The sequence below is a fragment of the Ambystoma mexicanum genome, chromosome 4p, assembly GCF_040938575.1.
Source record: "Ambystoma mexicanum isolate Mex_15411 chromosome 4p, UKY_AmexF1_1, whole genome shotgun sequence".
In the NCBI taxonomy this organism is placed as follows: Eukaryota; Metazoa; Chordata; class Amphibia; order Caudata; family Ambystomatidae; genus Ambystoma; species Ambystoma mexicanum.
In genome coordinates, this window is record NC_090927.1 from 462,481,590 (window position 1) to 462,509,034 (window position 27,445).

The 27,445-nt window shown below is 45.3% G+C and overlaps 1 protein-coding gene across 1 annotated transcript in view; it reads left to right on the top strand.

The window, feature by feature from the left end:
- The first annotated feature begins 5,209 nt into the window (after positions 1 to 5,209).
- LOC138453292 (uncharacterized) overlaps positions 5,210 to 27,445 on the top strand; it is a 150,054-nt gene continuing 127,818 nt past the window's right edge. Inside the window, exon 1 of the mRNA XM_069605985.1 lies at positions 5,210 to 5,936. Within this exon, the coding sequence (XP_069462086.1) occupies positions 5,445 to 5,936 (492 nt within the window). The 5' untranslated portion in view covers positions 5,210 to 5,444. The remainder of the gene's footprint in view (positions 5,937 to 27,445) is intronic.

The window sequence follows — 27,445 nt, forward strand, 5'->3', positions numbered from 1 at the left end:
GACTTGTTTTTATTGCCATTATGGGCAAAACCAACATGATGTTAATGTTAAAGGATATTTATACCACACACTATCACCACCATAGTGGTCCCCTGGTGCTCTAATGGCGGTTCTTACATTGGCATACTGTCCTATGTTGGTGCAGCTAGTAGGGATATGTTTTCTTATAGTGGTATGGCCTTTTTTTACTAGCATTGTGGGCAAATGCAGCATGATGAGTGCTCTTAAGTGGCCATACTGCCCTACATTGGAACACCCAGTGGACATGTTTTCTAACAGTGTCAGTGCATTTTTTACTGGCATTCTAGGCAAAATCAACATGATGAGAGTTTTTACATGGACATACTGACCTATGTTGGTGCAGCAGTATTGAGTGTTTGCTTGCAGTGGCATAGCATTTTTATTTGCATTATGGGCAAAGCCAACACAATGGGTGTTGTTATGTGGCCATTCTGGCCTGCATTCTTGCTGCTAGCATAAACATACTTTCTTACAGTAGTGTGGCATTTTTTACTGGCATTTGGAGCAAATCCAGCAGAAATATGTTTGTATGTGGGGATACAGACATATGCTGGCATACAGCATGGACATGTTTTCTCAAAGTATTATTATTGGTGTTAGGGACAAAGCAAACATTAGTATGTTCTCATGTGAAAATACTGGTATGTCTAGGTGGAAACACTGGTGTAATGGGCACCCCCAAACCCCAGTGGTGCGGTGGGCCCCGCCACCACATACCCTGGGGGGGCGGGGCCTTTGACTTTAGTCACTCTGCTTAATAAAGAAATGATTTCTGTTACAGCGTAACAAAAAATAATTTCTTTATGAAGGCGGAGTGACTACAAAAAGAAACTATTTCTTTTTGTAGTACGAGGGCTCCCCACGCCCCATGACATGGAAGCCTCTATGCTGAAGGCCTCCATGTCATGGAGTGGGGGAGCTCTATGACTTCAAAAAGAAATTGTTTCTTTTTGAAGTCACTATGCCTTCTTAAAGAAATTAGTTCCATTATGGTTTGGTCCTTAATGGAAATAATGTATTTATGAAGTCAGAGTGACTTCAAAAAGAAACCATTTATTTTTTGAGTAATAAGGCTCCCCTCGACCCTGTGATGTGTGCGTGTGTGAGTGTATGGTAAAAGGGTGCACACTTAAATGTATAGGTGGCTGCCTGTGTGAGTGTATGGTGAAAGGGTGCACAATTAAATGTATGGGTGGCTAGGTGTGCGTTTCAAGTGTATGGTGAAAGGGTGCACAATTAAATGTATGGGTGGCTAGGTGTGCGTTTCAAGTGTATGGTGAAAGGGTGCACACTGAAATGTATAGGTGGCTGCCTATGTGAGTGGATCGTTAAAGGGGGTACACTTAAATCTACAGGTGGGTGCCTGTGTGAGTGTATGGTGAAAGGGTGCACAATCAAATGTTGGGTTGCTGGGTGTGCGTGTCGAGTGTATGGTGAAAGGGTGCACACTTAAATATATGGGTGGCTGCCTGGATGTGCCTGAATGATGAAAGGGTGCACACTTAAATGTATTGGTGGCTGCCTGGGTGTGCCTGTATGGTGAAAGGGTACACACTTAAATGTATGGGTGGCTGGGTGTGCGTGTGTGTATGTTGAATGGTGTGTGTTCTTGTTTTCAGGGGCACAACAAAACTAAATTTCACCGGGGCGGGGGGTGCTAACCCTTCAAATGTTGGAAGAGGTGCTAACTTCACGGGCGGTGGGGGAGGGGCAAACTTATTTGTGTGGGGCATCTAACTTCTTTATGCATTCTAATGAGACTATTCTAGTGCAGCTTCAATGTTACAAGCAGTTAACTTTCTCTTTTAAGTCTGCAAGCACCCACTTATGGACTGCTGTGAGAATAAGCGGTCTCCTGTCCCTTCTCTACCCTTCCAATCACTTCCCTGGCATGCAAGTACAAACCCACATCAAAATGTCAATTGCCTAAAGAATTATGCATTTAAATGCAGGTACTAACAGTGAAATGCTTTACGTTATTAATTGCTGGGCCTTTGTTAACAGCGAAACCCAGGTGCTGTTTAACATCTGTGTCCTGTTCTGTCCGGTAACGGCTCTATAGGTCAGCCAGGTCGAGACAACATAGCCCAAAATGTCAAGGGAGGAAGTGGGGGGGGGGTTGAGGGCTGAAGCCCAGCCAGCTCAATGGTGTTGTGCCACTACTTGTGTTTAATCCCTTGGTTACTTATTGGTAATCTTCATTACTCACAGCCCTGTTGTTCCTCGTCCCAGTATTTGTGTATGAGGCACTTTGACTCATACACAAGTCTTGGGATGAGGTTACACAAGTACTGGGATGAGGTAGAGGGACATGGAGGTAATGCCTGGCTTAGTTACCTGTAATCTCCATGGCTCCTAATCTCACTCTTCCTCATCCCAGTACTTACCTATGAGACAGGGAGCCTCATACGTAAGCACTGGGACAAGGAAAAGGGATGTGGAGGTATTTCTGGGCTGAGAAGCTGATTTTGGGGGTTGGGGCAGGGAGTGGGAGGGAAAGGGGATGTGTGGGGGCTTGGGGGTAGGGTAGGATGGGGATTGTGCAATAAATCATAATAGTCATCCATGTCCAGGCTAAGCATGCTTGCTATGTGGTATTAGTGGCTAGAGAGGCATTTTGGTGCAGCCAGTCTAGTAATTTCTTAGTTTGGCTTGACTTTTTTTTAACTGGGCATCTCTGATAAAGCAGTCCTGCTAAGTGTAATTACCTGGCTAGAATGGTATTTGTGTGCTGTCAGTCTAGCCGTTTCTTACTGCAGCATTGTATATTTTTCTGGGCATCTGTGATAAAATAACCATGATAAGTGTTATTGCTTCGACTGGCATTTTGGTGCAACCAGTCTAGATATGTCTAAATGTGGCCTGGCATGCTTTGCTGTAATATGTTATTACGTGTGCAGACTGATCTACATTGTGCAGCCAGTTGGACATGTTTTCATCGTGGCATTGCATTTTTAATAGCAAAGCATTATATTAATTAAAGCATTAATGTTCCTGTGCACTGTTGGTGACTTGCATGTATTGGATTTTTAGATTGGTGTCACCCTACAAAACAATTACAAACGCTCAGGCCTTTTAACCAATTTTTCTCAGAAAGTGTTCTGTATAATGCATTAAAACACATATTTATATCTTTCTCCTAGTGCAAGTGTGCGGCATACCCCTGCAGAAGCGCGTTCATGCGTATATCCTGGGGTGGTGCTTCCAGGCTGGTAGCCCTGCCAGAAACCACAAGGGACTGTGCAGTGACCAATATTGTCAGCAGCTAAGTATCTCTGCAGGCCACGGGAAAGTGGGGGAGGGAGGTGAGGGGGTTGAAGGGGAGATGGAAAAGTGCAAAGATCAAAAAATGTCTGTGATAAGGCAACAGGCGGGAGTGGCTGGCAGGCAACAAGGAAACAGGACGCAGGGGAATCCAGTTAGTCGGGGAAAGGAGTAGGGGGCCAAAGGTACTAAGAAGCGGCGCAGCAACTTGGGGAGTTAGTAGAGGGCTAGTGGTTTGTTACCATGGGTCGAGCAAAGGGAGAGGAGAGTGGGGAGAGCAGGGAAACCAAGGGTGACAGGAGGAGACAAACAGGAAGGAAACCAAGGGACGGGAGAGAGGTCCAGAGACGTGGGAACGCACGGAAACATAGGAGAGGATAAGTGGCCCGGGGACAGAGGGAGAGGATGCAACCACGTCAGAGTGGGGGGGAGCCAGCAACCAATACCGGGGGAAAGAGGAGAATTCACCGGGGGAAGTGGGAAGGGGGCAAGTGCAACAGGGAATGAATGAGGACAAGAAACCAAAATGGGGCATGTAAGAGGGTAAGTCACGCAAGCAACAGGGAACGGGGTAGGAGGCCAAGAGACCGGAAAAAAGAGGTAGAGGTTAAGGCACCAAGGGAGTGGGTTAGGAGACGAGAGAGTTCCAGAACTCTGGGGCAAGGAATCAGGTAAGGACATGGAAACTGGGGGTCGGGGTACCAAGCGGTTGGGGTGAAGGAAAAGGTGAAGAGCGCAGGACACCTGGCCACCAGGGGACCATGGGAGGGGGTCAGGCGACAGGGGTAAAGAGCTGCTTCACGATCCTGCACCTGGGAAAGGTAATACAGTGTAAGTGGCTACCTGAAAAGCTGTTGACTGAACTGGGGAGGGTTTGAAAGTTAGTAAAGTGTAAGGGCGTTCAGCTCTGCACAAAATCGGATGTTGCTCCGCCAGGTTAGAAAGTGTAAGGGCTTTCAGCTCAGAGCAGAATCCTGACACTGCATTACCAAAAATGGAACACTACACCTGTAAGATACCTCCTGCTTAATAAAGCAACTGCAGCCTGTCCACCCACATTGAGAGTCTGTTATTTCAAGGGGTGTGGGGTGCAGGGCAAGGCAATGGGGTACCTGTTGCTGGAGGCAAATGCAGGGGACAAATCAAGTGGAAGTGGAAACGAAGCACTACAACATGCAGGGCACAGGGGCCTAGTGTGGGATGTTGCGGCTATGCGCAAGCGTGCTAATCTAGGCCGGCCCAGAGTGTGGTGTGATCTATGGTATACTGGAAGAATAAGTGCATATTTGTAGACAAAGCCATCATGAAAATGTGTTTGAAAATTGTCTTGTACACACAGGGGGACTTGGCATCCATTGGATTTTTTTCATGTTTAACTTACAAAGCTCATTGTAAACTCTGTGGCACCACCATAACTGCGACACCCTGTCCTAACGTGGTACGGCCACGGAGGCCCAACTCCGCCAGCTGCATCTACAATCTAGAACCACTCCTCCTGAGCGGCTACCATATGTATATAATTGTAATGTATATAATCCTTGTGATATGTTTACTTTGTCTGCCCAATATATATGTATCCAAAATGTATAATTCATCTATTGTGTAACTAAGCTGAGAACTTCCTTGTAACCTGTGCACCCTGATACCTCTGGGTCTAGTGCGCAATACAAAGGAATAAACAAACAAACCCTCTACAAGCCTCTTGGTTGGTTCGAGCTCCCTGTGCTTTGTCCCCTGCATATTCAGGTCACCGACTCTACCTGAGCACGCAGTAGAGTGAGCTAATTGACCGCTATAGCCATCCGATGGGGAGACAGAAAGCAAAGGGATACATTCAGGCTGAAAACGATGAGTTCCTCGCAGAGCGCTGCCGTCAGTGGGGGCAAGGCACTAAGAGCGCACAGGTAAAGGCACCAGTCCCCGTATAATGGCTGGAGGGGGACGCGCATTTGTTTCCTGGGGCGGATTTCGGCTGTGTCCCCTGCGCGCTATCTTCCCGGATCCCATGACAGGGCCCTCCCTCTCTGCCCGGGCTCCAGCGTGTACACGTGCAGCTCGCCGCCCCTGCCTCGGGAAGCCGCGCCAGGCTCTGAGCCGTGCGCCTCGCGATGCCAGTGTGGCGGTGAAGGGGGCTCAGCCCCAGCACAGAGGCGCGCGGCATGGGCAGCGGCGGCAGCGCAGCCAGGGGCAGACGTGGGCTTATCCCCGGCGTTACCCAGAGGCGAAGCAGCTCCAGTTCGGGGAGCAGCGACCCCTGCCGCGCCCCCGAGGAAGAGCCTCTGCCCAGCAGGGACGTGCGGCCGCCGGGCTCCGCTCTCCCCCGCATGGGCTCCCCACACTCGTCCACCTTCCAGGACCAGGATGAGGGCGACACGGACGGGGAGCTGGACAAGGCGCTGGCCGACTGCGAGGATGTGGACGGGCGCCACTGGGCGGATCTCGACCGCCGGAGCCCCTTCCCATGCGCCGAGGCCCCGGGCTCCAGCCCGCTGCTCATCCCCAGCCTGCAGCTGGAAGGCACCGCGGCCGGCGGCGCCCAGACTGGCGCCCTAACGGGCAGAGCTGCGCGGGAGGCGGTGCCACCGGGCTGGGCGCTCGGGCCCCGCTGCACGCCCTGCGGCCAGGAGCAGCACACCGGCGGGGCCACTACTGTAAGTACCTACTCCAGATAAGGAAAGCACTGCGGTGCTGTGTGTACTGAACGCAGATGGGCACATCCAGGTAGTGGGCACCCGGCGCTGTTTCTAGACAGTATTGCTCCAAGGTCGAAAACTGGAGTGCTACCCCGCACTGCACACCCCTCACCCCCATTGCAATTTAGTTAACGTTTCGTTGACTTGGACTCAGAATTAATGGGCAGATCACACCCTATGCAATCATTTTAAAAATAGGATTTTTTTTCATGATCCGATGTTTCTGTTAATTATTATCTTAATGAAGAGCACTGCGTAATGTTTCCCACAATTTTACTCTCAGTTGAAAGTGTGGCAACAACCAATCGCTATCTTTGGTTGGTGAACACGGCACAGTGCCCAGATGCCTTTCCAATTGTTGCAAGGTAAGAATGGAAGAGGGCTGTGATGGAAAGGGGGGCTAAGGAAGGGGGGCTAAGGGGCCAGTTCCTAGCTATATTAAGTATGGTTAGGCTACAAACAGTGCCTCGAAACTGCGTCAAAGCGCTAGTGGGGAAGGCAACAGAAGTAGGTAGGCTATTGGTGGTCCTGTCATGCCATATGATGTCAGTACATAGCACCACCTATAACAGTACCTGCCAAATGCTCTGAGAACATGAGCATATAATGGCACAATTTGAACTATATGGGTAAAGTTTAATAATCTTAATCTAATTCAAAATAAGTGAACACATATATAGAATCTTATCTGACTATATTATGCATCCATTGTGTGTACGTTTTACTTGTTTAAACCATTGTCACAATACAAAAACAATAGAATCTTTCATATTGTGAGAGTACCCGAGTACAGCATGGCCATATCTAGAAAATGTCATGACTACTTAGGCATGCAATGGCAATAGATCCCTCATGGTGTGAGGCTTGCAATGGCAATAGATCCCTCATGGTGTGAGGCATGCCTTATGGTGTAAGTAACTGGGCATAAGTTGCAAGCCGGATGGGCAGCTCATATACAAGGAGGGGCAACGCCATGCGACAAGTATGAAACCCCGGTTGGGAGGACTAAGCCCATAATCCTTCTGCAGGCAAAGAACGAAATACCATCAGGGGATAATAACACTGGGTATTTTTTATTTTATTTTTGAAGCGCTCACACACCGCGGGGGCATCGAGGCGCTGTTACAGGAATATGTCTCTTAGTTGCGTATTTATAACTTGCAGGTTTCTAAGCGCGGACCCAGGGAACGAACCTGTGCTGCTTCGTGTAGACTTGTTTCCAAAGCAAGCACGTTGCCGCTGAGCTATCCTCCCGGGACAATTATTGCAGATCTTACACGTGGTCCATCTACATGTAGCACTATAAAAATCCCCAAATTATCATTATTATTATATGAGGCACGTACAAGGCCAACATATTGAAATGCCTAGTGAGTTCTGCTGCTGTCTGATGGCAAAAGCAGGCATGTTGTGCGAGCACCTGGCAATGACAGGTTTTACTTATGATGAAAATACCTTTAATGCATTGCGAGTATTTGAACATGCGTGGCAACCTAACATGCAGTCCTAACATTGGGCACATCGTGAGGGTGCATGGACATGGCATCCACAAAAGCAAAAAACAAAACATTTTCACCACACACGAGCCAAAACTGTTGGTTTTATTAACACACGGGCGAGTACCGCTTACCCGCACTGCCTGCTGCTCCTGCTCCTGTGCTGGACTTTGGTTTTTGGACGTTTTCCCTGCGAAGTGTCAGTGTCAGCCATTGCATTGGCGTTTGTGGCGCCAGAATTGTTTTTTTTTTTCTGGCTGAGCTTCCTCAGCACCGCACACTTCCCACGGCGATTGGCTGTGTTGAGAACTCCCTTGCAATACAAATTGTTCGCGCACTCGCAGAGCGCGTGCCCACATGGGCGAGTACCGGTTAGATTACCGCTTACCCGCTTTGCCGCATTGACTGTGGAGGTGGCCTATTTTTTATCTTTATTCATAAGTAAGTGCCTAATAAGGCTCCAGTTGAAGTGTTTCTTGTAAAAACAGTTTAGAGTGTGCTGCTGTACTATTTAGTGAAATCTGTTTATTTGAAATGTTTAAACGTGGTCGGCTTTACTCATTGAAAACCGACATGCCTCCAATGGTAAATGTTTGCAATAGCTTTGATGGTAACCAAAATAACCCGCAAAAAAAAATATTTTCTCATAAGTCTTTTGTGTTGACATCATGCCCTAGTACACCAAGGGGCCCCAGTACAACAGTATTTAACCCTATGTGCTTGTCAACCCCTAAACAAGGTGCCCAGCTAAAAGTACAAGTTTTCCAGCCACCTAAGCCAAATAATAACCATGGTCTACTAATACAGCGGCCCCTTACTAGAACTGTAGCGGGTTTAACGTCACCACGAGAACTCTCTGATAATACAATGCTAAACTCGCCCTGTCATATCCTTCCTGTAGTGGTTGAACGCACTATTCAATCCACCATGTCTACCGATTACACTCCAGAAGCCCCTGACAATCAAGAGGTCTCTCTCTACGCGAGCCAGTGTGACTCCCCAATATTGATTCGCAATTCTCAAAACTCTCAAAATTCTCCTCAAAATTCTGAGCCTCCGTTATCAGTTCACTCCTTGTCTGCAATCTCATATGTGCATCCCACACCGCGTCGCCCTATGACGCGACCACAAGGTGATTCTGCTGAAACTCAGTCGCTGCTGTTACAAACTACACTGGCAGCAATCAATACCACCTTATTATCTCTGTTTAAACTCTTTGAAGCATTGGATACAAAAATAACAAAACAGGAATCTAAGTTGGACGACTTACTGTTATGGACACAAAAAGTGAAACTGGCTCCTCAAGCCGCTTTTCACCCAAGTAATGGCAAGCTATGTAGCGATCCAACTAGCAATCAGATGGCCTTGGATCCAAGCCTTGTTACTCTTACCCCTCATCCTGTGGTGCCCATTATCTCTCATATAATCACATCAAGTCCTACAAAATTGCCTCTTGCACAACCAACTACAACAAATAATTCGTGGTTGAGTGTGCAGGATTCAATTGTACCTGATCCCATGCTGGATAATGTATTACCTATCTTGAATGTCATTGCTCCGACACCTGGTAATGCTACTGCAATCCCTCCGAAACCTAAGAAGATTGCAAGAGCATCCACTCAAAAAAAAACTAAGAACATGCCTGCTGCACGTGTGACAAAAGCTTCCTTAAATGCTTTCTTTAAAAAAATCACTACAACCTGTTCTGTGGCTGCAGATGCCTTAAAGACTTCTCCAATCATTCCAGTTAATGTATTACTGAATCCTGTTGGACAGGTCCCTCTTGTAGCTCCTGCGGTCCATGACCCGTTGGATGCATTGGTTGAGGTGCTTGAAACTGGTGACATTGATAAAAATCATGACACGATCCCAACTAAGGCACTGGCCCCATCTTCAGACAAGCTGTTACCAACGCCCAATAATAATGAAATTTAATCGCAAAGATCCCTTATCCTGAGGGAAATGCGTAAGGCATTAGACTCTTATATGGATGATCGTGGTCTGTCCCAGAATGAACAATTAAAGAAATCAGCCTCTGACATCCAACCGAAATCAGTATCCTGGACCTCTCCGGTGGTCCAACAAGCAACTCCATTGAATCCATCAAATAATGGAGGTCTGAATGTATCTAAACAAGCTCCTTGTCCGATGTCAGTAAACCCAAAATACAATCTGGAAAGAAATAACATCCCTTCCAGCAACCATGAGCTGAAAAATTCTAACATCAAGCATTCCCGTCATTCCATTCCTTGTGCCTCAGCCTGTCACACGCTAATTCTAAAATGCCGTGAGGGTCCTTATCCCAAATTCAACTTAAACCGACAAAGTGTATTGAATATTTTTAGCGATGTCTTTGAATTAGAGGATTTAACATCACATGACATCGCCCAAGTTGAATACCTCACTGATGCCTCCACAGCGATTGTAAGATTATGGATCCCCTCAGAAATAGTCTTAAACACAATATGGCTGGCCAAAATGACCCTATTTGATATGGGATTTTTACTGGCCCAAGACCCAGATCGTATAGCAAAACGTGAGGATGCCCCCTCTGATCAACATTCCCAAATTTACTTTAACTCCCGTGATGACATGCAGGCTCCCAGGACTTAACCATTAACTACATTACAGCCCCATGTTATTAAGATAGCCTCCTGGAATACCTGTGGTCATGCCCATCTGCATATTTCTTTGAAACCATTGGCTGAATATGCCATAATCGCTCTCCAAGAGACTTGATATCTGGAACCTCCCACCTGGGACAATTTTGATGTTATACTATTACCTGCAAAGATGGGATTTCGTGGTCGGCCTTCGTCAGGTTTAATGGTGGCTGCTAACAAGAAATTTGGATTTAAAATTGAAGCATGGATGTATGTTAACATCTTCATGCAACTTGTGAAAATTACTTGTAACAACCACATAATAGCTCTTATTAATATCTACCGTAACCCGGTAGGGCTATCCGACGTGGACTTTTTTGAGGGGTTAACGGGGCTCCTAGACCTCATATCAGTAACAACTGGTATCACTGAAACCATCATAGTGGGCGACTTAAACATGGATTGTCTATCCTCTCTTAACAAAAACAAGACGAAGGCCTCTTCCACCTGGTCCTGTCTCATGACTGATCGTAATATGTGAGTGGTAAATGGCTCAGTGGAAAGAGACATACCACTGAATCCCACATGGCAGCGCAACACTAGTCAAAGTATCATCGACTATATGTATGTTGAACAATCGATGTTTAATAGAGTTGTTTTGTTCGAGATAATCCCGCAGTCAGTAAGTGATCACCACCTTCTCTCACTACAGCTTAACTGGTCATCTGCTCCCTCTATCAGACAATGGCTCACTCAACATCTAATGGTTAATAATACCAAAAACCGTCTAAAATGGTCACATGGAAACCTAATGAAGTTCTCACATGCCATACATAAGTCAAATAACTCATATAAATTGATCGAGTATACTGACTTTTTAGAACCATTTCGGAATACCATTGTGCCAAATTCAAATGTAAAAATTCATAAGCATTTGTTCGACCGCGCAATTAAAATACGCAAGGATGAATATCGTAAGGAAAAGAGACAAATCCTTGTGACAAATAATGCGAACATCAATATCGCATTGAAATCAGCTAAATACAAATATTGGAACTGGATTCGTGGGCGTCGAGCGTGGATTTTCCAGCAAGATGGTGAAGCTATGCTTTCTTCGATTTGGTCTAATAATTCGGCGGAAATATGGCGTCTTCTTAACTATAACTCAATTTCGTCTCAAGCCCATGTACAAACTGGAGCCGTAACAGAGGACGCCTGGATATCACACTTCTCTGATTTATACAGAGACCCAATCTTTGACCCTATAAGTTTCAATCTTCCACCTCCTGGAACATCCACTGCTCACCCTCCTTACTCGAAGAGTTGATCCAAAAGCTAAGCTCATCACGAGCTGCTGGCCCCGATGGTCTCCATAATGCCATTTTGAAAGAAAATCCAAGGCTTTGGGCCAAGAATCTTAATGCAATCTTCTTACAAATGATGGTCCATCGCAAACTGCCAGCTTCATGGCTATGCTCTGTAATAGTCCCAATTCATAAGAAGGGTGACCGCTCTAACCCCCGAAATTACCGTCCGATTTCTTTGCTGGACGCTCCAGGAAAACTTTTTGCAAAATTAGTATTGGCTGAATCAATGGACAGAATCTAGTGGTAAGCAAGATCGGCATCAAACAGGTTTTGTTGCGGGCCTAGGCACCTGTGTCAATCTATTAACTCTTAATGCAATAAAAGCTCTTAGTCAATCTCATAAACAATCAGTTTACTTTGCGTTCATTGACTTACATGCCGCATTTGATTCTGTCTCCCTTCCCTTACTAATGGCGAAACTATCAAGAGACACCTGCCCTACAGATCTCCATGATATTATTCATGCGTTTCATGCTGCAACATCGATTCGTGTCAGACTTACTTTGGAGGGTTTGCTGTCCGTACCAATTCAGACAGCACGAGGTCTAAACCAAGGCTGTCTACTAGCTGCAGCAATTTTCAATTATTTCATACACGACCTAAGCACGGTCTTTCTGCAGATACCTTCCGATGCCCCAGTTCTAAAAGGATAAAAAAATCACTAATCTGAATTATGCAGACGACATAGTTCTTATTTCAAAAACACCAAAGGGCATACAGAACCTCATTGATGCGTTCGACTTGTATTTATCGGAGAATCAATTGGTAGTTAACACCAAAAAAAACAGATCGTAGTCTACCATGCAAATCGTCTCCATAAATACAAGCTAAAGTGGTCAATAAATAATACACCATTAGAAATTATGACAATTTATACTTATCTGGGCATTGACTTTGATGGTTCTATTAAACCATGTAGTCAGGTTGAGCGCATGGAGGCAACGTTGATTACAGCCATCTCACAGACTAAAATAATATTACATAAATTTGGGAAATTTACCATTAAACCAGCAATAATCTTCTGGACCATGAAAGTAATACCTTCAATTTTATATGGGGCGGAAACACTTTTGAATTGTAAAAAATCTAAATTTTGATAAATCTGAAGCAAAATATTGACGGGCAGTGCTCAATTTGCCTCATTGTGTGCCTGGTCCCTGGCTCCGCTATGAATTAGGTCTTATTTCCATGCATGCTGTCTATACTTGGCGTTGTTGTATGCTTTTCCGTAAATACCTAATGGCAAATCAAAAAGCAAACACACTTTCGATAATTGCTGATTATATGTTATCATCTGACAAGACTTTTGTAAAACTATGGATCGATTTTTGTTTGGAATCTCTAGCAATCGCAAACATATCAATCCTTATGTTAATAACTAAGCCAGAGAAGTCCAAAAAAACGTTATATCAATTAGACTGGATTACCACCCTAGAAAAAAGTCAAAAGTATCGCCAACCATGTAAGTTTCGGTTCTGGCCTAAAGCAGTAAAAAGCCCTGAGGCTTATCTTTTAAAATTTCCATCGGTAAAATTAAGAGCAGGTCTTTTGAGGGCACGACTTGACTTATGGCCTACCTATCAAGTCCAAGCAAGACGCAACTTGAGACCTCAAGAACTTATATCTTGTAGATTCTGTATGGATCCTAATACGATTGAATCTCTTGAACATCTAGTTTGCTATTGCGTACAATTAACTGCCCTAAGATCAATGCACTTCTCAAAAGTGATTTCAATTTTAGAAACTGTTGACCAAGATATGCGATGGTCCTTTTTATTGTGCTCTAATAATTATTTTGCTCAGATAGCACTAACTAATTTCTTACTGTCCTTGAATTGGGATAATGATACATGAGAAGAAGTTAAAGTCTCAAGCAGCGTTGAAAGCAGTCATAATTGATGGTTTAGCTATCTACTAAAAAAATCTAGTTTTATGAATTAATTGAATGTAACGTTAGTTTACTGTTTGTTGTTTTAACATCTGTTTATTTTGATAATCTGTATTACGTTCATACCGTACTATGTCTATACATGATTTTGTTGTTGTTAAAATTGAAATAAGATTTTGGCTGCTTGAGTCTGTACGTTGCAAAATGAACTGTTTATTTTTTGGGTTTAATGTAATTTAAAATTTATGAATTTGTATATTGAAAAGTTGTTTATAACAGCTAAATCAAAAAAAATAATAATAATAATGTTTGGTTTCTACCTTTGCATATAAGATTTTTTCCACAGTGAGTAAAATTCACAGAAGAGTGCTCTTGGACGCATACAACACCAAACAAAGGCAGTTGCCCCCTTAAGCTCTAAACCATTACCCTCCTATTTTTCTAACTCCTGGCCCCTTTGCCTAAAAGTTAAAAAGCAGAAACAAACATAATGTGGAACAATAAGGTTTTTTCAATACTTATTTTTTCTTTACTTCATAGTAAACAGCATCGTTTGGCATTGTGACTCCATGTCACCTAAGCACGTCTTCTTCAGTCCTGGGATTTCATGTAACAGATCAGTGCATTCTGGCTGGGTGAATACAATGATATTCCAGGGAAACCCCTGTAGTGTCCAGAAGATATGAAGCCACTCTGAAGCCAATTCCTGCCTTGCTCATTTATTATGTCTTCCTTTGGCCATTTACTTCTGTTTTCCACCTCTGCCCCCCCACCCCCCAACCTCTTACTCCTGCAGGTAGCTCCTGGCCCTTGGCTAAACCAGCAGACAAGGCACTGTTCGTCCATCACAAACCCCCACACCTCCATTCTGGCTTGCAGGTCTGTGTGTAGCAATGATCACACTGAGAAAGGGTGTGGGACAGCTCCAGGATGTTTAGTTCCTCAAAGAAATGCTCACGTGGAAAGTGTGAGTCTTCTGAAAAAATGAGCAGATCACTTTATCTGAATGCTGGGGCTAGATGGAGATGGGCCGGTCGGGATATTGCCCCCTGCATCTCTTCGCACGTTGCTGCTGCCTGTTACTGACGTTAATATGCAGCGTCTCGCTGCTCTCCCAGGTGCACCGACCCTGCAAAGGGGAACTTTGAGTGCTGATCCCTGGGACGGGTTGGGTCTATTTGACCTAAAACATTTCACCTAATCACCTTTGACCAAATTTATTTGACCTTTTTTTCGGGAGACCCCCCATAATCCCCCAACTTCCCCTCAACCTAATCTATGATATGATAGGTTATTTATAACACGCTTAATACCCAGAGGTTTCTAAGTGCGGCAAACCCCAATATATATGGGTACTACCCTTACCCACCCATATATATATATATATATATATATATATATATATTTAATTACGTTTGATTGGAAAAAAAGCTCAAATAAATTCGATCACATTTTTTTAGGTCACATTTTTTTGGTCACTTATGCTAATACCCCCCAGGACGCCAAGATGGTGTGCATACTGACTGCACACAGGGATCCCTGTGCATAGCCCTTGGAAATAGGAGAAGCAGGGCACTGTGATTGTGACCCTCTACCCCTGTAACTAGGGTTATCACCTGTGCGCCACTACAGAGCAGTGCATATGAGACGCTTGCATCACTCCTGTTCGATGGAGGGTATCTATATCTTCTAAACCCAGTAACTACTCTGAGCCATTTTGAAACACATTTTTCATGAACCCAAGTTCTTTTTCCATACCTCAACCCATCTTCACTTGTCTGGAGTCTTTTACTTTGGGATCCTTTTCATCCTTCCAAAAAGCCCCCAGCTTTTCAAATACTTCAGTGGAATTCCATTTCCGGCACATCTTCATCATCGTCCGAAAATTCCAAAAGCATTGACTTCACCCTCTTTGGAGACCCAGGAGGTTGAGAGGCGTGCAAGTGACCGCTGGCAGATTGAAATTGGGTGAGGCCTTTATTTGTATGCGTGTGTGTATTAGATGCAAGGGCCCTATTGCTATTAGAAACACTTCATTATTCTCTGCTTTTAGCCATATCCCTGGCCACTGCCTCAGGCATCCCTCTTCGGGACAAAGTTGCTTTTTGGCCCAACGTGTACCCCTTATGCTTTTTGAAAATGGGGTGTGGGAAGAGAGGGCGCCTTCTAAAAGGAACCCATCAGGACTGGTGCACGTTTTTAAAATCTTGTTATTAGATTATGTATGAACCCCTGCAGCATCATGTGCATCAATGATCATGTGCTTTTACAGTGAAACATTTAGTTCAGTTCAGATGTAGAAGACACGAGGCAAATAAAGAAACCTCAGATTATACTAAAAACAGTCGACAGAGCAGTACAACTCTCCTGGAAACAGAGGTTGTGAATTACATGGAATTATTACAGTAGAAAAGAGTTAATCATATTTTAAAGGTATATAATTACATGTATTTGGAAGTCTGCATTTAATTACCAACCTACATTGGATACAAAGTATACGATTGCCTGGGCCCTGTAAGTGCAAACCACTGCACAGAGCACAGTTAGGAGCATTGACACTTGCAATACGCATGGCCAGCGCACTGTGCGTACTGACGCCAGTGCACTATGTGTACTGTCATTTATGCGGGGCACAGCACTCTAAGTGCTGATCCCTGCACGTTGACAACAAAGTACTGAGAAAACGTAACACTTTCATACTGTGATGTTTTCACTTCCTGCCCAGAGACTGGGCAAAGGCAGCATAGGCAGGAAATGACAGGGAGCAGGACACATGCGTGGAAAGAGAGGGCGCAAGTACATTGCTTGCCAAGACAGCACAGAAACAAGCTTGAGTAAAGAATGACAACACATGTACAAACTCTCCATAACCCTTCAGTTGGAATGACAATGAGGCGGCCACGGACTACGTCCCTGTTGCCACCTGCTCAGGGGCGTCCTTTAGGAGTCGCCAGGGGTAGAAGCTGCGACCCCTGTGGTCTCAGCTGCTACCCCTGGCATCTGCCCTGCGACCCCTGTACTAGAGCTTGCGCTTTTTCAAGATAGTTTGTTTTCATCGGGGGACAAGGAACCCTGTTCAAAACAACAAACTATTTAAAACAAGGGGCACGCCCCCATGATCAACACTTACACCATTATTTTAGGCGGTTTTAACCTTTAGGACTACATCAGCAAAGACCCTGAGGCGTCCTCTCTTTTATCCTCCTCTGGCAGGCCCCGTGCTATCGATTAAGTTATTGGTCTCCCACGTGGGAGCTAAAATCTTAATCAGCCAGTTCCAGACTATTAGCGCTTGATTGATTCCTCAGTGCCTTTGACAAACAAGAAAGCAAAGGCTGAAACCTTAGGCAAAACCTGGTTCTCATCTGACATTGTTGAAAGTAGGGAAATTAAGAGGCAAGGTGAGAGGCTTTGGAGGAGACAGCCTTGTCAGGCTAATCTTGAAGCCTGTCTAACTGCGGCAGCCAGATATGAAAATTATATCCTTAAAGCTAAGAAAGACAGCCTTGAAAATAGAATAAATAATGCAAAATCTGATCAAAGAGAACTCTTCAGCATTCTAAGAGAACTCGGGAAAAGAAAGCTATGGGCCCAGTTGGTCATTGAAGCAATATATGGTGTGCCATGATTCAAAGCGGATTCTCCAATTAAATAAGGTCCACCTATCTACCATCCAGGCAGGTCATCAGAACTTATTCAGCTCCACTTCTAACATTTTAAGTATTAATAATGCCCCGACAAATCACCCACTCACACCCCCTGAATTTAGGCTGAAAGTGGCCACTGAGGCTAGATTGATATACATTGTAAAAGGTCTGAAACCTTCTGTTTCAGTGGTGGTATATGCTCGGTTAGCATAATAAAGCATCTATTAAATGCCTACCACCTCTGATCTCTAATACAGTGAATTATTCTTTCATCATATCCATTGTGCCCCCCTGCTTAAAAGAAGTGTGGATAACTCCTATTCTTCAAAAGTAGACAGCTGATCCAGAGGATGCGGGTGGTTACCGCCCTATCACGAATGCCCCATTTCTACTGAAGATATTAGATATGCGAAGTACCTGCAGCTACAAAAACACATTGACACACACAATGTGCTGAGTGTACGGCAGTCAGGTTTGCGTTCCTCACATGCAATGGAAACTGCAGTGCTTGATTTGGGAGCCAATCTTGCAAAGATCGTCGACAATGATCCGAAAGCTCTGCTGATGCTCCTCGACCTCTCAGCAGCGTTTCACCTGATAGATCACAAATTGCTGCTCAAGAGGTTGGGAAAACTGGTGAATTGTACTGACTCCACAACCTGTATTCCATCCTTCCTCGGCCCACGAACTGCCCGAGTGGCCTCGGATGGCTTTTAGGCACCTCCAGAGCCACTAACATGTGGTGTTCCCTAAGGCACATGGCTCTCCCCTAAATAGTTCAATGTCAATACATGCTCATTCTTTGACCTCCTGGACAGAGTCGCCATTGGTTATACCAATGATGCTGACGACGCCCAGGTGGTCCTGAAGCTAACTGGAGATTATGAGGAGGACACAGTAAAAATAAACAAGGTATGTGGCATAATTCAGGAATGGGTGACCACTAATTCTCTGGCCCTGAACAAAAACAAGACAGAACTTATGATTATGGGTACTTAACAGAGAATCCCAAAATTGGAAGACAGATATAGCCAATTTCTAATGATATGATATGATCGTTTTCTTTAAAATATTGCCCCTATACACAATGTGTTTCAAAGTGCTTAATTTAATCTCTAATTGTACTGTACAAGTCAGCTCAAGAGGGAAGACCCTGGGAGGATACTTGGACTCACCATAACAAAGCATGTCTTACAAACCAAAGCTGGATGTGCATACACTATGAAACTAATTAGACAAATCAAACCTTACCTGTCCCTCAAAAATATTTAATCGCTGGCAAAGGCATCGATAAACTCAAGACTCCACTATTGCAACAGTTTATTAGTTGGCACTTCCTAAGGCAAAATAAAACTCTTACAAATAGCACCGAACGGAGCTGCTAGAGTTGTGTGTGGGCTGGCCAAAACAGACCCATGTGACGCAGGCAAGAAAATCCCTGCACTGGCTGCCTGTACACAATCGCATCACTTATAAAGTCCTCTCACTTACAGGGATGTCATTTGGGGGTTGCCAGGGATGGCAACTGTGACCCCTGGGGGCCACAGTTGCAACCCCTGGGACTACCTTGCGAACCCAACTTAAAAAAATTAAAAGAAACATTTCGCAAAAAATATATATTTTTTTGCAAAAAAAGAAAACTGGAGCTCCTGGTGTGGCGATCCTACGCACTGTGGGAGACCCCGCCACAGCAGGTCTGGTGGGTCCCCTGCCAGGTCCTCATCCTTTAGGCTAAAGGCTAGGCCGGGGAGCTACTCACTAGGAGTTGGAGCTGACCGTGATATGTGGCACATGTCACATGCCATGTTCAGCTCCAACCCCTTCGCCCTTGGTTTCCTTGCAGCTCACATACAGGAACCAGGAAGCTCTTGCAGCTTCCTGGTTCCTGTTTGTGAGCAGCACAGAGGAGCTGAGGAGGCCTGAAGGACGGACCGAAGCTGCAAGAAAAAGGGTTTTTGTTGTTTTTGTAATATGATATGTATTTTGCATGTGTCAAGTGTATGTCAGATGTATGTATGTGAATGGTGGGTGGGTTTGTTTGTTTTATTACTTGTATTGCACACCAGACCCAGGGGTAACCGGGCGCATTGCATATGACAACTTACAGCTTAGTTACAGAACACAAGGGCAAATATGGAGACAAAAATATATACAAAGGCAAAAATAATGGTACAAGGATTTACAGTCCTACTCAGACAGGCAGTAAATGCTCAGAGGTAGGTGTGTGCAAAAATACAAACAGTGGAAGGACATGCGGAATAGGGGCAGTTAGTAGTGTATTGTTTGTCCGCGTCTTTGATCCATCTTGTAAGGTTATGTCGGAAAGTGGGGTATGATTGATCTGTCCACAAGGTGGATGGAAGGGAGTTCCATAGTTGGGCTGCTTTGACCTGGAAGCTACAGCCACCAACTCTGGAAAATTTTAATCTGGGTGTTGAAATGTTGTTGGAGTTAGAGGATCTGGTGAGTCTTGTTGGATTTATTCTTGTGAATCTCGTAGAAAGGTAACGTGGTGCGGCATTGTTTAAACATTTGTGAACAAGTCAAGCTACCTTTAGCTGGATTTTCTCATGAGTTGAAAGCCAGTTATTGGCTCTTCTAAATTCAGTGATGTGGACTCTTCTGGGAATACCTAATGCCGCTCTAAGCGCGTTGTTCTGCAAGATTTGAATTATTTTGATAACTTCCTTGTTGACCCCAATGTAGAGCGAGTTGCAATAGTCCAACTTCGATAGAACAAGAGCTCTAGCAAGTGTGATGCAGCTATTGTTAGATAGGAAGGGTTTGCCTGCTCTTATCAATTTACAGGTGTAAGCGGTGGCAGAAGCCATCGCGTTGACCTGCTTGTTGAAAGAGAGGGTAGAGTCCAAGTAGAAACCCAGGGTTTTGACCGCGTGAGCTGTGGTGATTTGATTGTTATCAATGTTAAAAGAGGAATAGTTAGGACTCCGTTTTTTGAGGGTAGAGGGTGTGCCAAGGATAATGATTTCAGTTTTGTCGTCATTCAGACATAGTCCGTGAGTGGCCATCCATGCCTTGATGATGAGATACACCCTGTTCACCAAGGCCAAATCCTTGTCGTAATCACCAGTAAGTGGTAGGAGAATCTGAGTATCATCTGCATAATTAGTGTAGGTGATACCAAGAAGGTCCAGATCATCGAAAAGGGGCTTTGTGAAGATGTTGTAGAGTGTGGGAGAAACACAAGATCCCTGGGGCACGCTGCATGTGATGGGGATGGAGTCTGCTGCCGCTGTGGTGGAGAACACTCTCATGGTCCTTTTATTGAGGAAGGATTGGATCCATGCTCTGGCTTCTTCAGAGAAGTGTGCAGCCATGTCCAGATGCCTACAAAGGATCTTGTGGTCAACAAGGTTGAATGCAGCTGATAGGTCCAGAAGGAGGAGTAAGGCTGGTTTCCTTTGATCCCTCAGCTCGTCGATTTGTGCCTTTAGGTCTAAGAGGGCTGTTTCGGTCGCGTGCTGAGGACGGAAGCCAGACTGCCGTGCTCCTAGCAGGTGGTTAGTTTCTAGGTGTGTCAGTATTTGTGAATATGCCACTTTATCTATGATTTTTAGGAGGAATGGCACGGTAGTGATTGGGCGGTAATTCGCGGGTATGGCTGGGTCTAGGGTCTGTTTTTTAAGCAGTGGGAGTACCCAGGATTCTTTTAGGTTACTTGGTATAGACCCTGTTGCGAATGAGGCGTTGATAAGTTTTGAGATGAAGGGATGTGATGTGTGTTTTTGAATGTTCTGGGTGGGTGTGTGCCTCTGTAGAGAATGCAATGAGTGGATTTAAGAGAAGGTGGGAGTGACTGGGGGCGAATGAGAATTGATGTGATGTATGTTTTTGAATGTTCTTGGTGGGTGGGCGTGTGCCTGTGTAGAGAATGCAATGAGTGGATGCAATAGAAGGTGTGAATGACTGGTTGGTGAATGAGAAGTGATGTGATGTGTGTTTTTGAATATTCTGTGTGGGTGTGTGTGTGCCTTTGTAGAGAATGCAATGAGTGGGTGGGTTTGTGCATGTGTAGAGAATGCAATGGGAAGATGTAAGAGGGCCGGGTGAGTGACTGGTTGGCAAATGAGATTTGATGTGATGTATGTTTTTGAATGTTCTGGGTGGGTTGGTGGGTGTTGGGTGTGTGCCTGTGTAGAGAATGCAATGAGTGGATGCAATAGACGTTGTGAGTGACTGGTGGGTGGGTGTGTGCATGTGTAGAGAATGCAGTGAGAAGATGTAAGAGGTCTGAGTGAGTGACTGGTGGGTGAATGAGTATGAATGTGATGGTGTGTTTTTGAAAGTTCTGGGTGGGTGTGGGGGTGGCACGGTATGGGTGTCTGCCTTTGTAGAGAATGCAATGGGTGGAGGTAAGAAAAGGTGTATGAGTGACTGACTGGTGGGTGAATGAGTATGAATGTGATGTTGCGTTTTCGAATGTTCTGGGTTTGTGTGCCTGTGTAGTGAATGCAATGAGTGAATGAAAGAGAAGGTGTGAGTGACTGGTGGGTAAATGAGAAGTGATGTGACTGGTGGGTGAATGAGAAGTGATGTGATGGGTATTTTTGAATGTTCTGGGTGGGTCGGTGGGTGTGTGCCTGTGTACAGAATGCAATGTGTGGATGGGTGTGTGCCTGTGCAGAGAATGCAATTAATGGAGGTAAGAAAAGGTGTATGAGTGAGTGATTTGTGGGTGAATGAGTATGAATGTGATGGTGTGTTTTTGAATGTTCTGGATGGGGTGTGATGTGTGCCTGTGTGGTGAATACAGTGAGCGTGAATTCAAGAGGGGATGTATGGGTGAGTGACTGGTGAGTGACTGTGTGTGTAAGGCCCTGGGAGTCTGGGGATCACTGGAGCATTTTTGCCACATCCTTTATTGACTTTGCATGTTTTACTCGGCGGAGCCAAGTTCATGTGTGTCATTCCCTGGCTCGACTGGCATTTTGGTGCAGTCAGTCTAGCCATTGCTTACTGTGGCATGACATTTATTAATCTGCATCTTTAAAAAATAAATCATGATAAGTAGTGTTATGTTGCTAAGACTGATGTTTCGGTGAAGCGGCCTGTATATATTTTACTGTAGCACAAACTTTTATTAATTGAGCATCTATGATGAATTAAGCATGATAAGTATTTTTATGGGTCTAGACTGGCTTACATTGGAACCAGTTTAGACAGTTTTTCATATTGTGACATGTCACTTTTAATGACCAAACCAACGGGAGTATGTTCAGGGCCAGACTGGCCTTTACAGTCGTTCTACCACTGGACTTAAGGACCCTAGGGCATTTAAAAAAATGTTTTATTAAATTGTTTGACTGAGGCTATGACTGCCTGCCTGCCACAGTCTCAGTCAGACAGGGTGCCTGCGGCCAGCCCGCAGCATTAAATGGTGTATCCCTCCAGGGACTATGGTTGCCACTCGGCACCTGCCACTACCAGCAGTGTCAGAGTGTGTGTGCCGCTGCGCTGCCTGCGGGCTGCGGGTGGACCCACCGCAGCCCGGGAGCAGCTCGCTTCACAGCAGGCCGGCGGCGGAAGTGGCACTGAGGGGCAGGGCTGGGCAGGCACTGCAGCATAATTCATCAAAGCAAGGTAACACTTGTTGTTACCTTGCTTTGATGATTTTCATGCATGATGATGCATGCATCATAAATGATGATACATGTAGATAATTGCATCATCAAGTAGAGGTAGGACGGCGTCCGTGCCACCACTCCAGGGGGGCTGACGCCGTGCGGTCCTCGCTCAGGCCTGCCCGCTGAGTCTGACTGGCTCTGAAGTGCAAAGCAATTCAAACTACTTAACACATTAACACTGTGGGGCTGGGCTGAGAGCCTGAGCCCCAGGCACTTTCTGTGTGGCACAGTGACAGCGAACATACATTTCACTCTCATTAAGTTGCTTTCAACTTTGCAGGAAGTAACAACAGCAGGGCGGGCCAATGAAAAAGCGGCTGCAGCCCGCCCCACACATATTCTGTGCCACCACGAGGACCAGGTCGACGTCACTCACATCACGTGACTGACTCTCTAGAGAGGATATTTGCCTTGGGCCTCTGACCCTGGGCGGGATTTTGGCTACCACGTCGCGGGCACAGACTAGAGAGACTGAGAGAGCTGAGCCGCACTGTGCACACCAGGACCAGGCAAGTTGGAGGCCGCCAGTGCCTGCAGCAGCCAGCAGCTCAACATCATCCAATCAGTTAGGGATATGCGTGGGGCATCCACCACAAGGGGGCAGGGGGATGTAATTCTATGGTATGACAGGAGGCTTCAAATTATGCATTACAATCTTTACTTCTGAACCACAGCAGCAAAGACATTTTTTTTACAAACAAAAAAGTTTAAATAACAGAACTAAATAAAGTTCACAGTCAATGTAGGGGAGCTCACCAATCCAACATGGAGGACAGGTCATGCCCTGCAGATGTCCAATAAGCAGGGACCCTCCTCTATATATGTCCTTGACTCTAATCCCAACTCCTCTTTCTTTGCTGCTGACACCACAGCTAAGTCACTCCTTCTAGTTGTGCCTTAGATACTAGTTAGTAATTGACATAATACATTGTGTTTTATATATTATAGTGTGTAGAGTGTAGAGTTTTACTTTTAGTAACACTTTACTGCTTTCACTTTGGTATCATTAAGTTTGTTTTATATTGGAGTGTTGAGGTCGTGTGAGGCTTCCGCTTTATTATTAGCGTTTTTCGTTTTTGTGGCAAGTTCAGCTCCGCTCCGACAGAGCTTTCTTCATAGGTTCTTCAAACCCAATACGTGTAGGCCTGCTAGAAGATTTCGCTTTAGACCCAGCGCGTGTGGGCTTTTCTGCCGAGATACATTTCTGTGTAAATGCTGCCGCGCTGGTCGGCCTGCCCCTTTGCAGGCCTACACGCGTCTGTCAGAAGCTTTTGCGTTAGACCCGACATGCGTAGGGGTTTTAATATAGTTTAATTTATTTTAATTAATTTTAATATTTTTATGTATTGTTATATATTTCAATATATAGATATATCTATTTTGATATGTTTTGTGATTGTCTTCAACAAATTCACTAGGCTGCCCACCCCTGCCCATGTGCAAGCTTTTCAAAAGCTTTGCTTCAGGTGTTGTGCACATGGGGGAGGGGTCTTTCTCATCAATGATTTTCTCTGAGAATTTTTGGCAGAGCTAGTTCGCCTTGCTATAGGCGTTCCAAGGCCTGCTGGTGCGAGGTTACCGCCTTCTGTGCTGCCGGGTGCCACACCCTGCTAGGGTGAGCAGCTTGGATGTGCGCTTGTGCATTTTGTTTTCTCTGTTGCGGCGATAATATGAGCCGTGTTTAAAGAGTTTTAACCCTTACCTGCTGGGTTTGCGGTTATATTAGATACAGATAAAGATTACATTTGATTTTCTTCTAACAAAAGTGAGAGGTTGGGGAAAAGGTTATTTTAGACCTGTAAAGGGCCTTCCCTGCACAGCCTACCATTAATACTGCAGAGCATTTGATAGCCCTATAAAGGAGTTCTCTGACTTTCATCCTTCCCGTTAAGTGATTTCTTCTTCCTGGTTCAAGCTCCCTGTAGGTGCATTAGTGTATCCAATAAAGGTACAGGACAACTCAGTCCTCCCCTTCCACCCGCTCCCCTCCATTGGTAAGGAGTCAGGAAAGTGAGTAGGAGAAGTACCGACTGTTCCTCCTTGGATCTGATAGTTGCTTCCCGCAATCCCCAATTCTTCTTCTGATAGCGCAGCGGTCTGGGATTAGCCTCCAGAAAGGCGCAAGAGTAACTTGGACCCCATTTTTTCGCCACAGAAAGGGTCAGTTTTTCCTTGTTGGGGGGAGTTTACATTTTTTCATCCTTCTTTCTTAAAAGGTGGTCTTCTCTCAAGGAATAGACCACTCCATGGTATTCTTTTGGTCCCGAACAAAGGGACAGACCCCAAGTTAAGGGGGTAGATAAGTACTTGAGGAGTTGTCAAGGAAAGTTATTAGATGTGTTGGGTCAGGTCACCCGGACTTGGAATTGGCTGTTTGCCTGTTGTTGTTGTACAGGTTCTGCGGGGCTGGATTTTGTGAATGATTTGCCTGCTCGGGATCACTAACGCCTGTAGTTCCACAGGATGGCATAAGTTCCTTCTCATATCTCTCCATCCCAAATTGTCATTAGGGAAGTCTACTGTTTAAGATCTTTGCCCATCAGGGGAATAGAGCACGCTCTTTTGGCGGTTTCTTCCAGGGCTCTACCCATTCCAGGCAAAGCCCATCAAGAGGTGCGCACATTTACTCCTCTGCTCGAGGGGCACAAACCCAGCTTTACCCTTGAAGGAGTTGTGGCTCCATTAGAGAGGTCGTACCGGTAAGGGTGCTGCTAACCCTAAATTGCCTCCAGTAATGTCTCATATGCTAGAGGTTTTTTCTCTTTCCTCACGAGTTTAGGAGGCAGGCTAGCCAGGTTTCTCTTCAGCAGTGGGAGGTGTTCATCTCAGATCCTCAGGGAATGCAGCGAGTAAAAGGGGGTCATTTTGATTTTCTTTCTCGCCTCTTCCCCTAGTGTCCAATAAGGTCAAGCAGGATTGACCTCATTTTTTGAAGAAAAGGTGGTACCAGCGTCCTTCACAGCTTTCGCTTTCTGAGCACAATAGCTATGGTCCCATTACCTGAAGGGGGGTGTATTATTAACCAGTTATTAGCTTGCAAGTCCTAACTTCTATTTGTAGTCTTTCATCACTTCAAAATGGAAGGGATTCATCTGCTCGTTGACTCCCTTCTCCTGGCGGATTGTATGATCAAGTTAGACCCCAAAGATGAGCGCCGGATGGTTCCTGTTTCCCCTCTTTGTCAAGAGTTTTTATTCAGCTCCATTGTGGAGCTCGCACTTGCCAATGTCCCTCCCTTTGGTTTTGCCATTTTCTTCCATGCTTCACAGAGTTAAAGGAAAGGGTGATGGCTCACTTTAAGTCCTAGGGATTTCGGATAATATCTCTTTGATGTTATACTTGGTTTTAACTTACAGTTCTCAGTCTCTTTAGAATCTGGTGGAGTTAGCGGTGTCCCTTCTACAATCATGGGGTTGTTTTGTTATAAATACAAGAGATTAAAGCTCCACATCTTTTATCCTTCAGGATGACAGACTCTCCTTAGTAAGGAAGTAATCCATCTTCTCCCCTTGAAAGGGAGGTTTTCCCACAGATAGCTACCTGGATGGGCAGATGGTCAGTTCCATCCGAGTCATCGTTCCAAACATCTCTGCAAGAATCTGTCTTTCTCACAGTTAGGTTTCTGTTTCCAGAGCTCACATTGGAGCTCCTTCAGTGGCTCAGGCTCATGAATGCCTCAAATGGCACGGCTCTTTTTCCGTTCCCTCTCCGGATGTCTTTCCGGAGTCAGATACCAGCAGACTGGGCTGCGGGTGCCAGGATAGGAGGTTTTCACAGGCAGAGGTGGTCCACTTTAGTGAAGAAACTGCATGTCAGCCTTCTGGAGCTGTTAGCAAATTCTCTTGCAGTCAAGAGCCTTTCTCTAGGATCAATGCCAGACATCTCCAGGACAGGAGCAACATAATGTTAGACAGGACTCTCTCTTTGCCAAGATCTTGTACTTTTGGGTTCCGATTTAGTGGTTCTCTTTCCCTTGTGCCTTATATGCTAAATTCCTCGGCTCTTCAGTTAGAATGTGGATCCCAGTGCACTGCCTTCAGACTGTTTCCTTCGGGATTGGTAGGTTTCTTTTTGGTATGTTTTCCTCCTTTTCCATGATAGCAAGAGTTTCTGGTTCAGCTGCGCGAGCAGACGACAAAGCTAGTGTTGGCCTTCTCGGGGGTGGTTCCCAGCACTGTAGGAATTGACGGTGGATATTACTAGTATCGTCCCTCTCCACCCTTGGACTATCTCTGTCCCGACAGTTTTTCTCTTATGAGCAGGTCCTTCAGGAACTCCTCTATCTTATTTATTAGAACATTTTCATCTCTTCCTGGTGCTTCCGTGGGCTTTCACAGGACTCGATCTGTGTCATCGAGTTCTTCGGGGCAGCCTTTAATAAGTCAGGGTACCTTTCAGCTTGCAACCACTGGGTTAGTAGGTGTGTGGCTCAATTTTTCGGTTCCGTTTCCCCTTACAGTAGAGATAGGTAGCTTCTGGTGGAGTTGTTTAGAAAGGGTAATATTACATGTCAATTAATGCATTTAACTGCCACTATCTCAACAAGACATGATGGGCCTCATTACGCGGTAGGAGGTAACCATGATGCTATTAGCGCTATGGCTACCCTCTTACCTCATTTCGGGTCCGTGTTCCCGGAATAGGGACTTACCGGGTCATTCCGACCTTGGAGGACCCGGTAAGTCCCCATTCCGGGAACCATTCCCCATTCCCATCTGAGCCCCCATAGGGCTCAATGGGAATCGGGATGGAGCTAATAACGGGCCCGCTATTAGCGGGCCCGTTATTAGCTCCGAAGTCCCTTAACGGGTCCCTCCCACA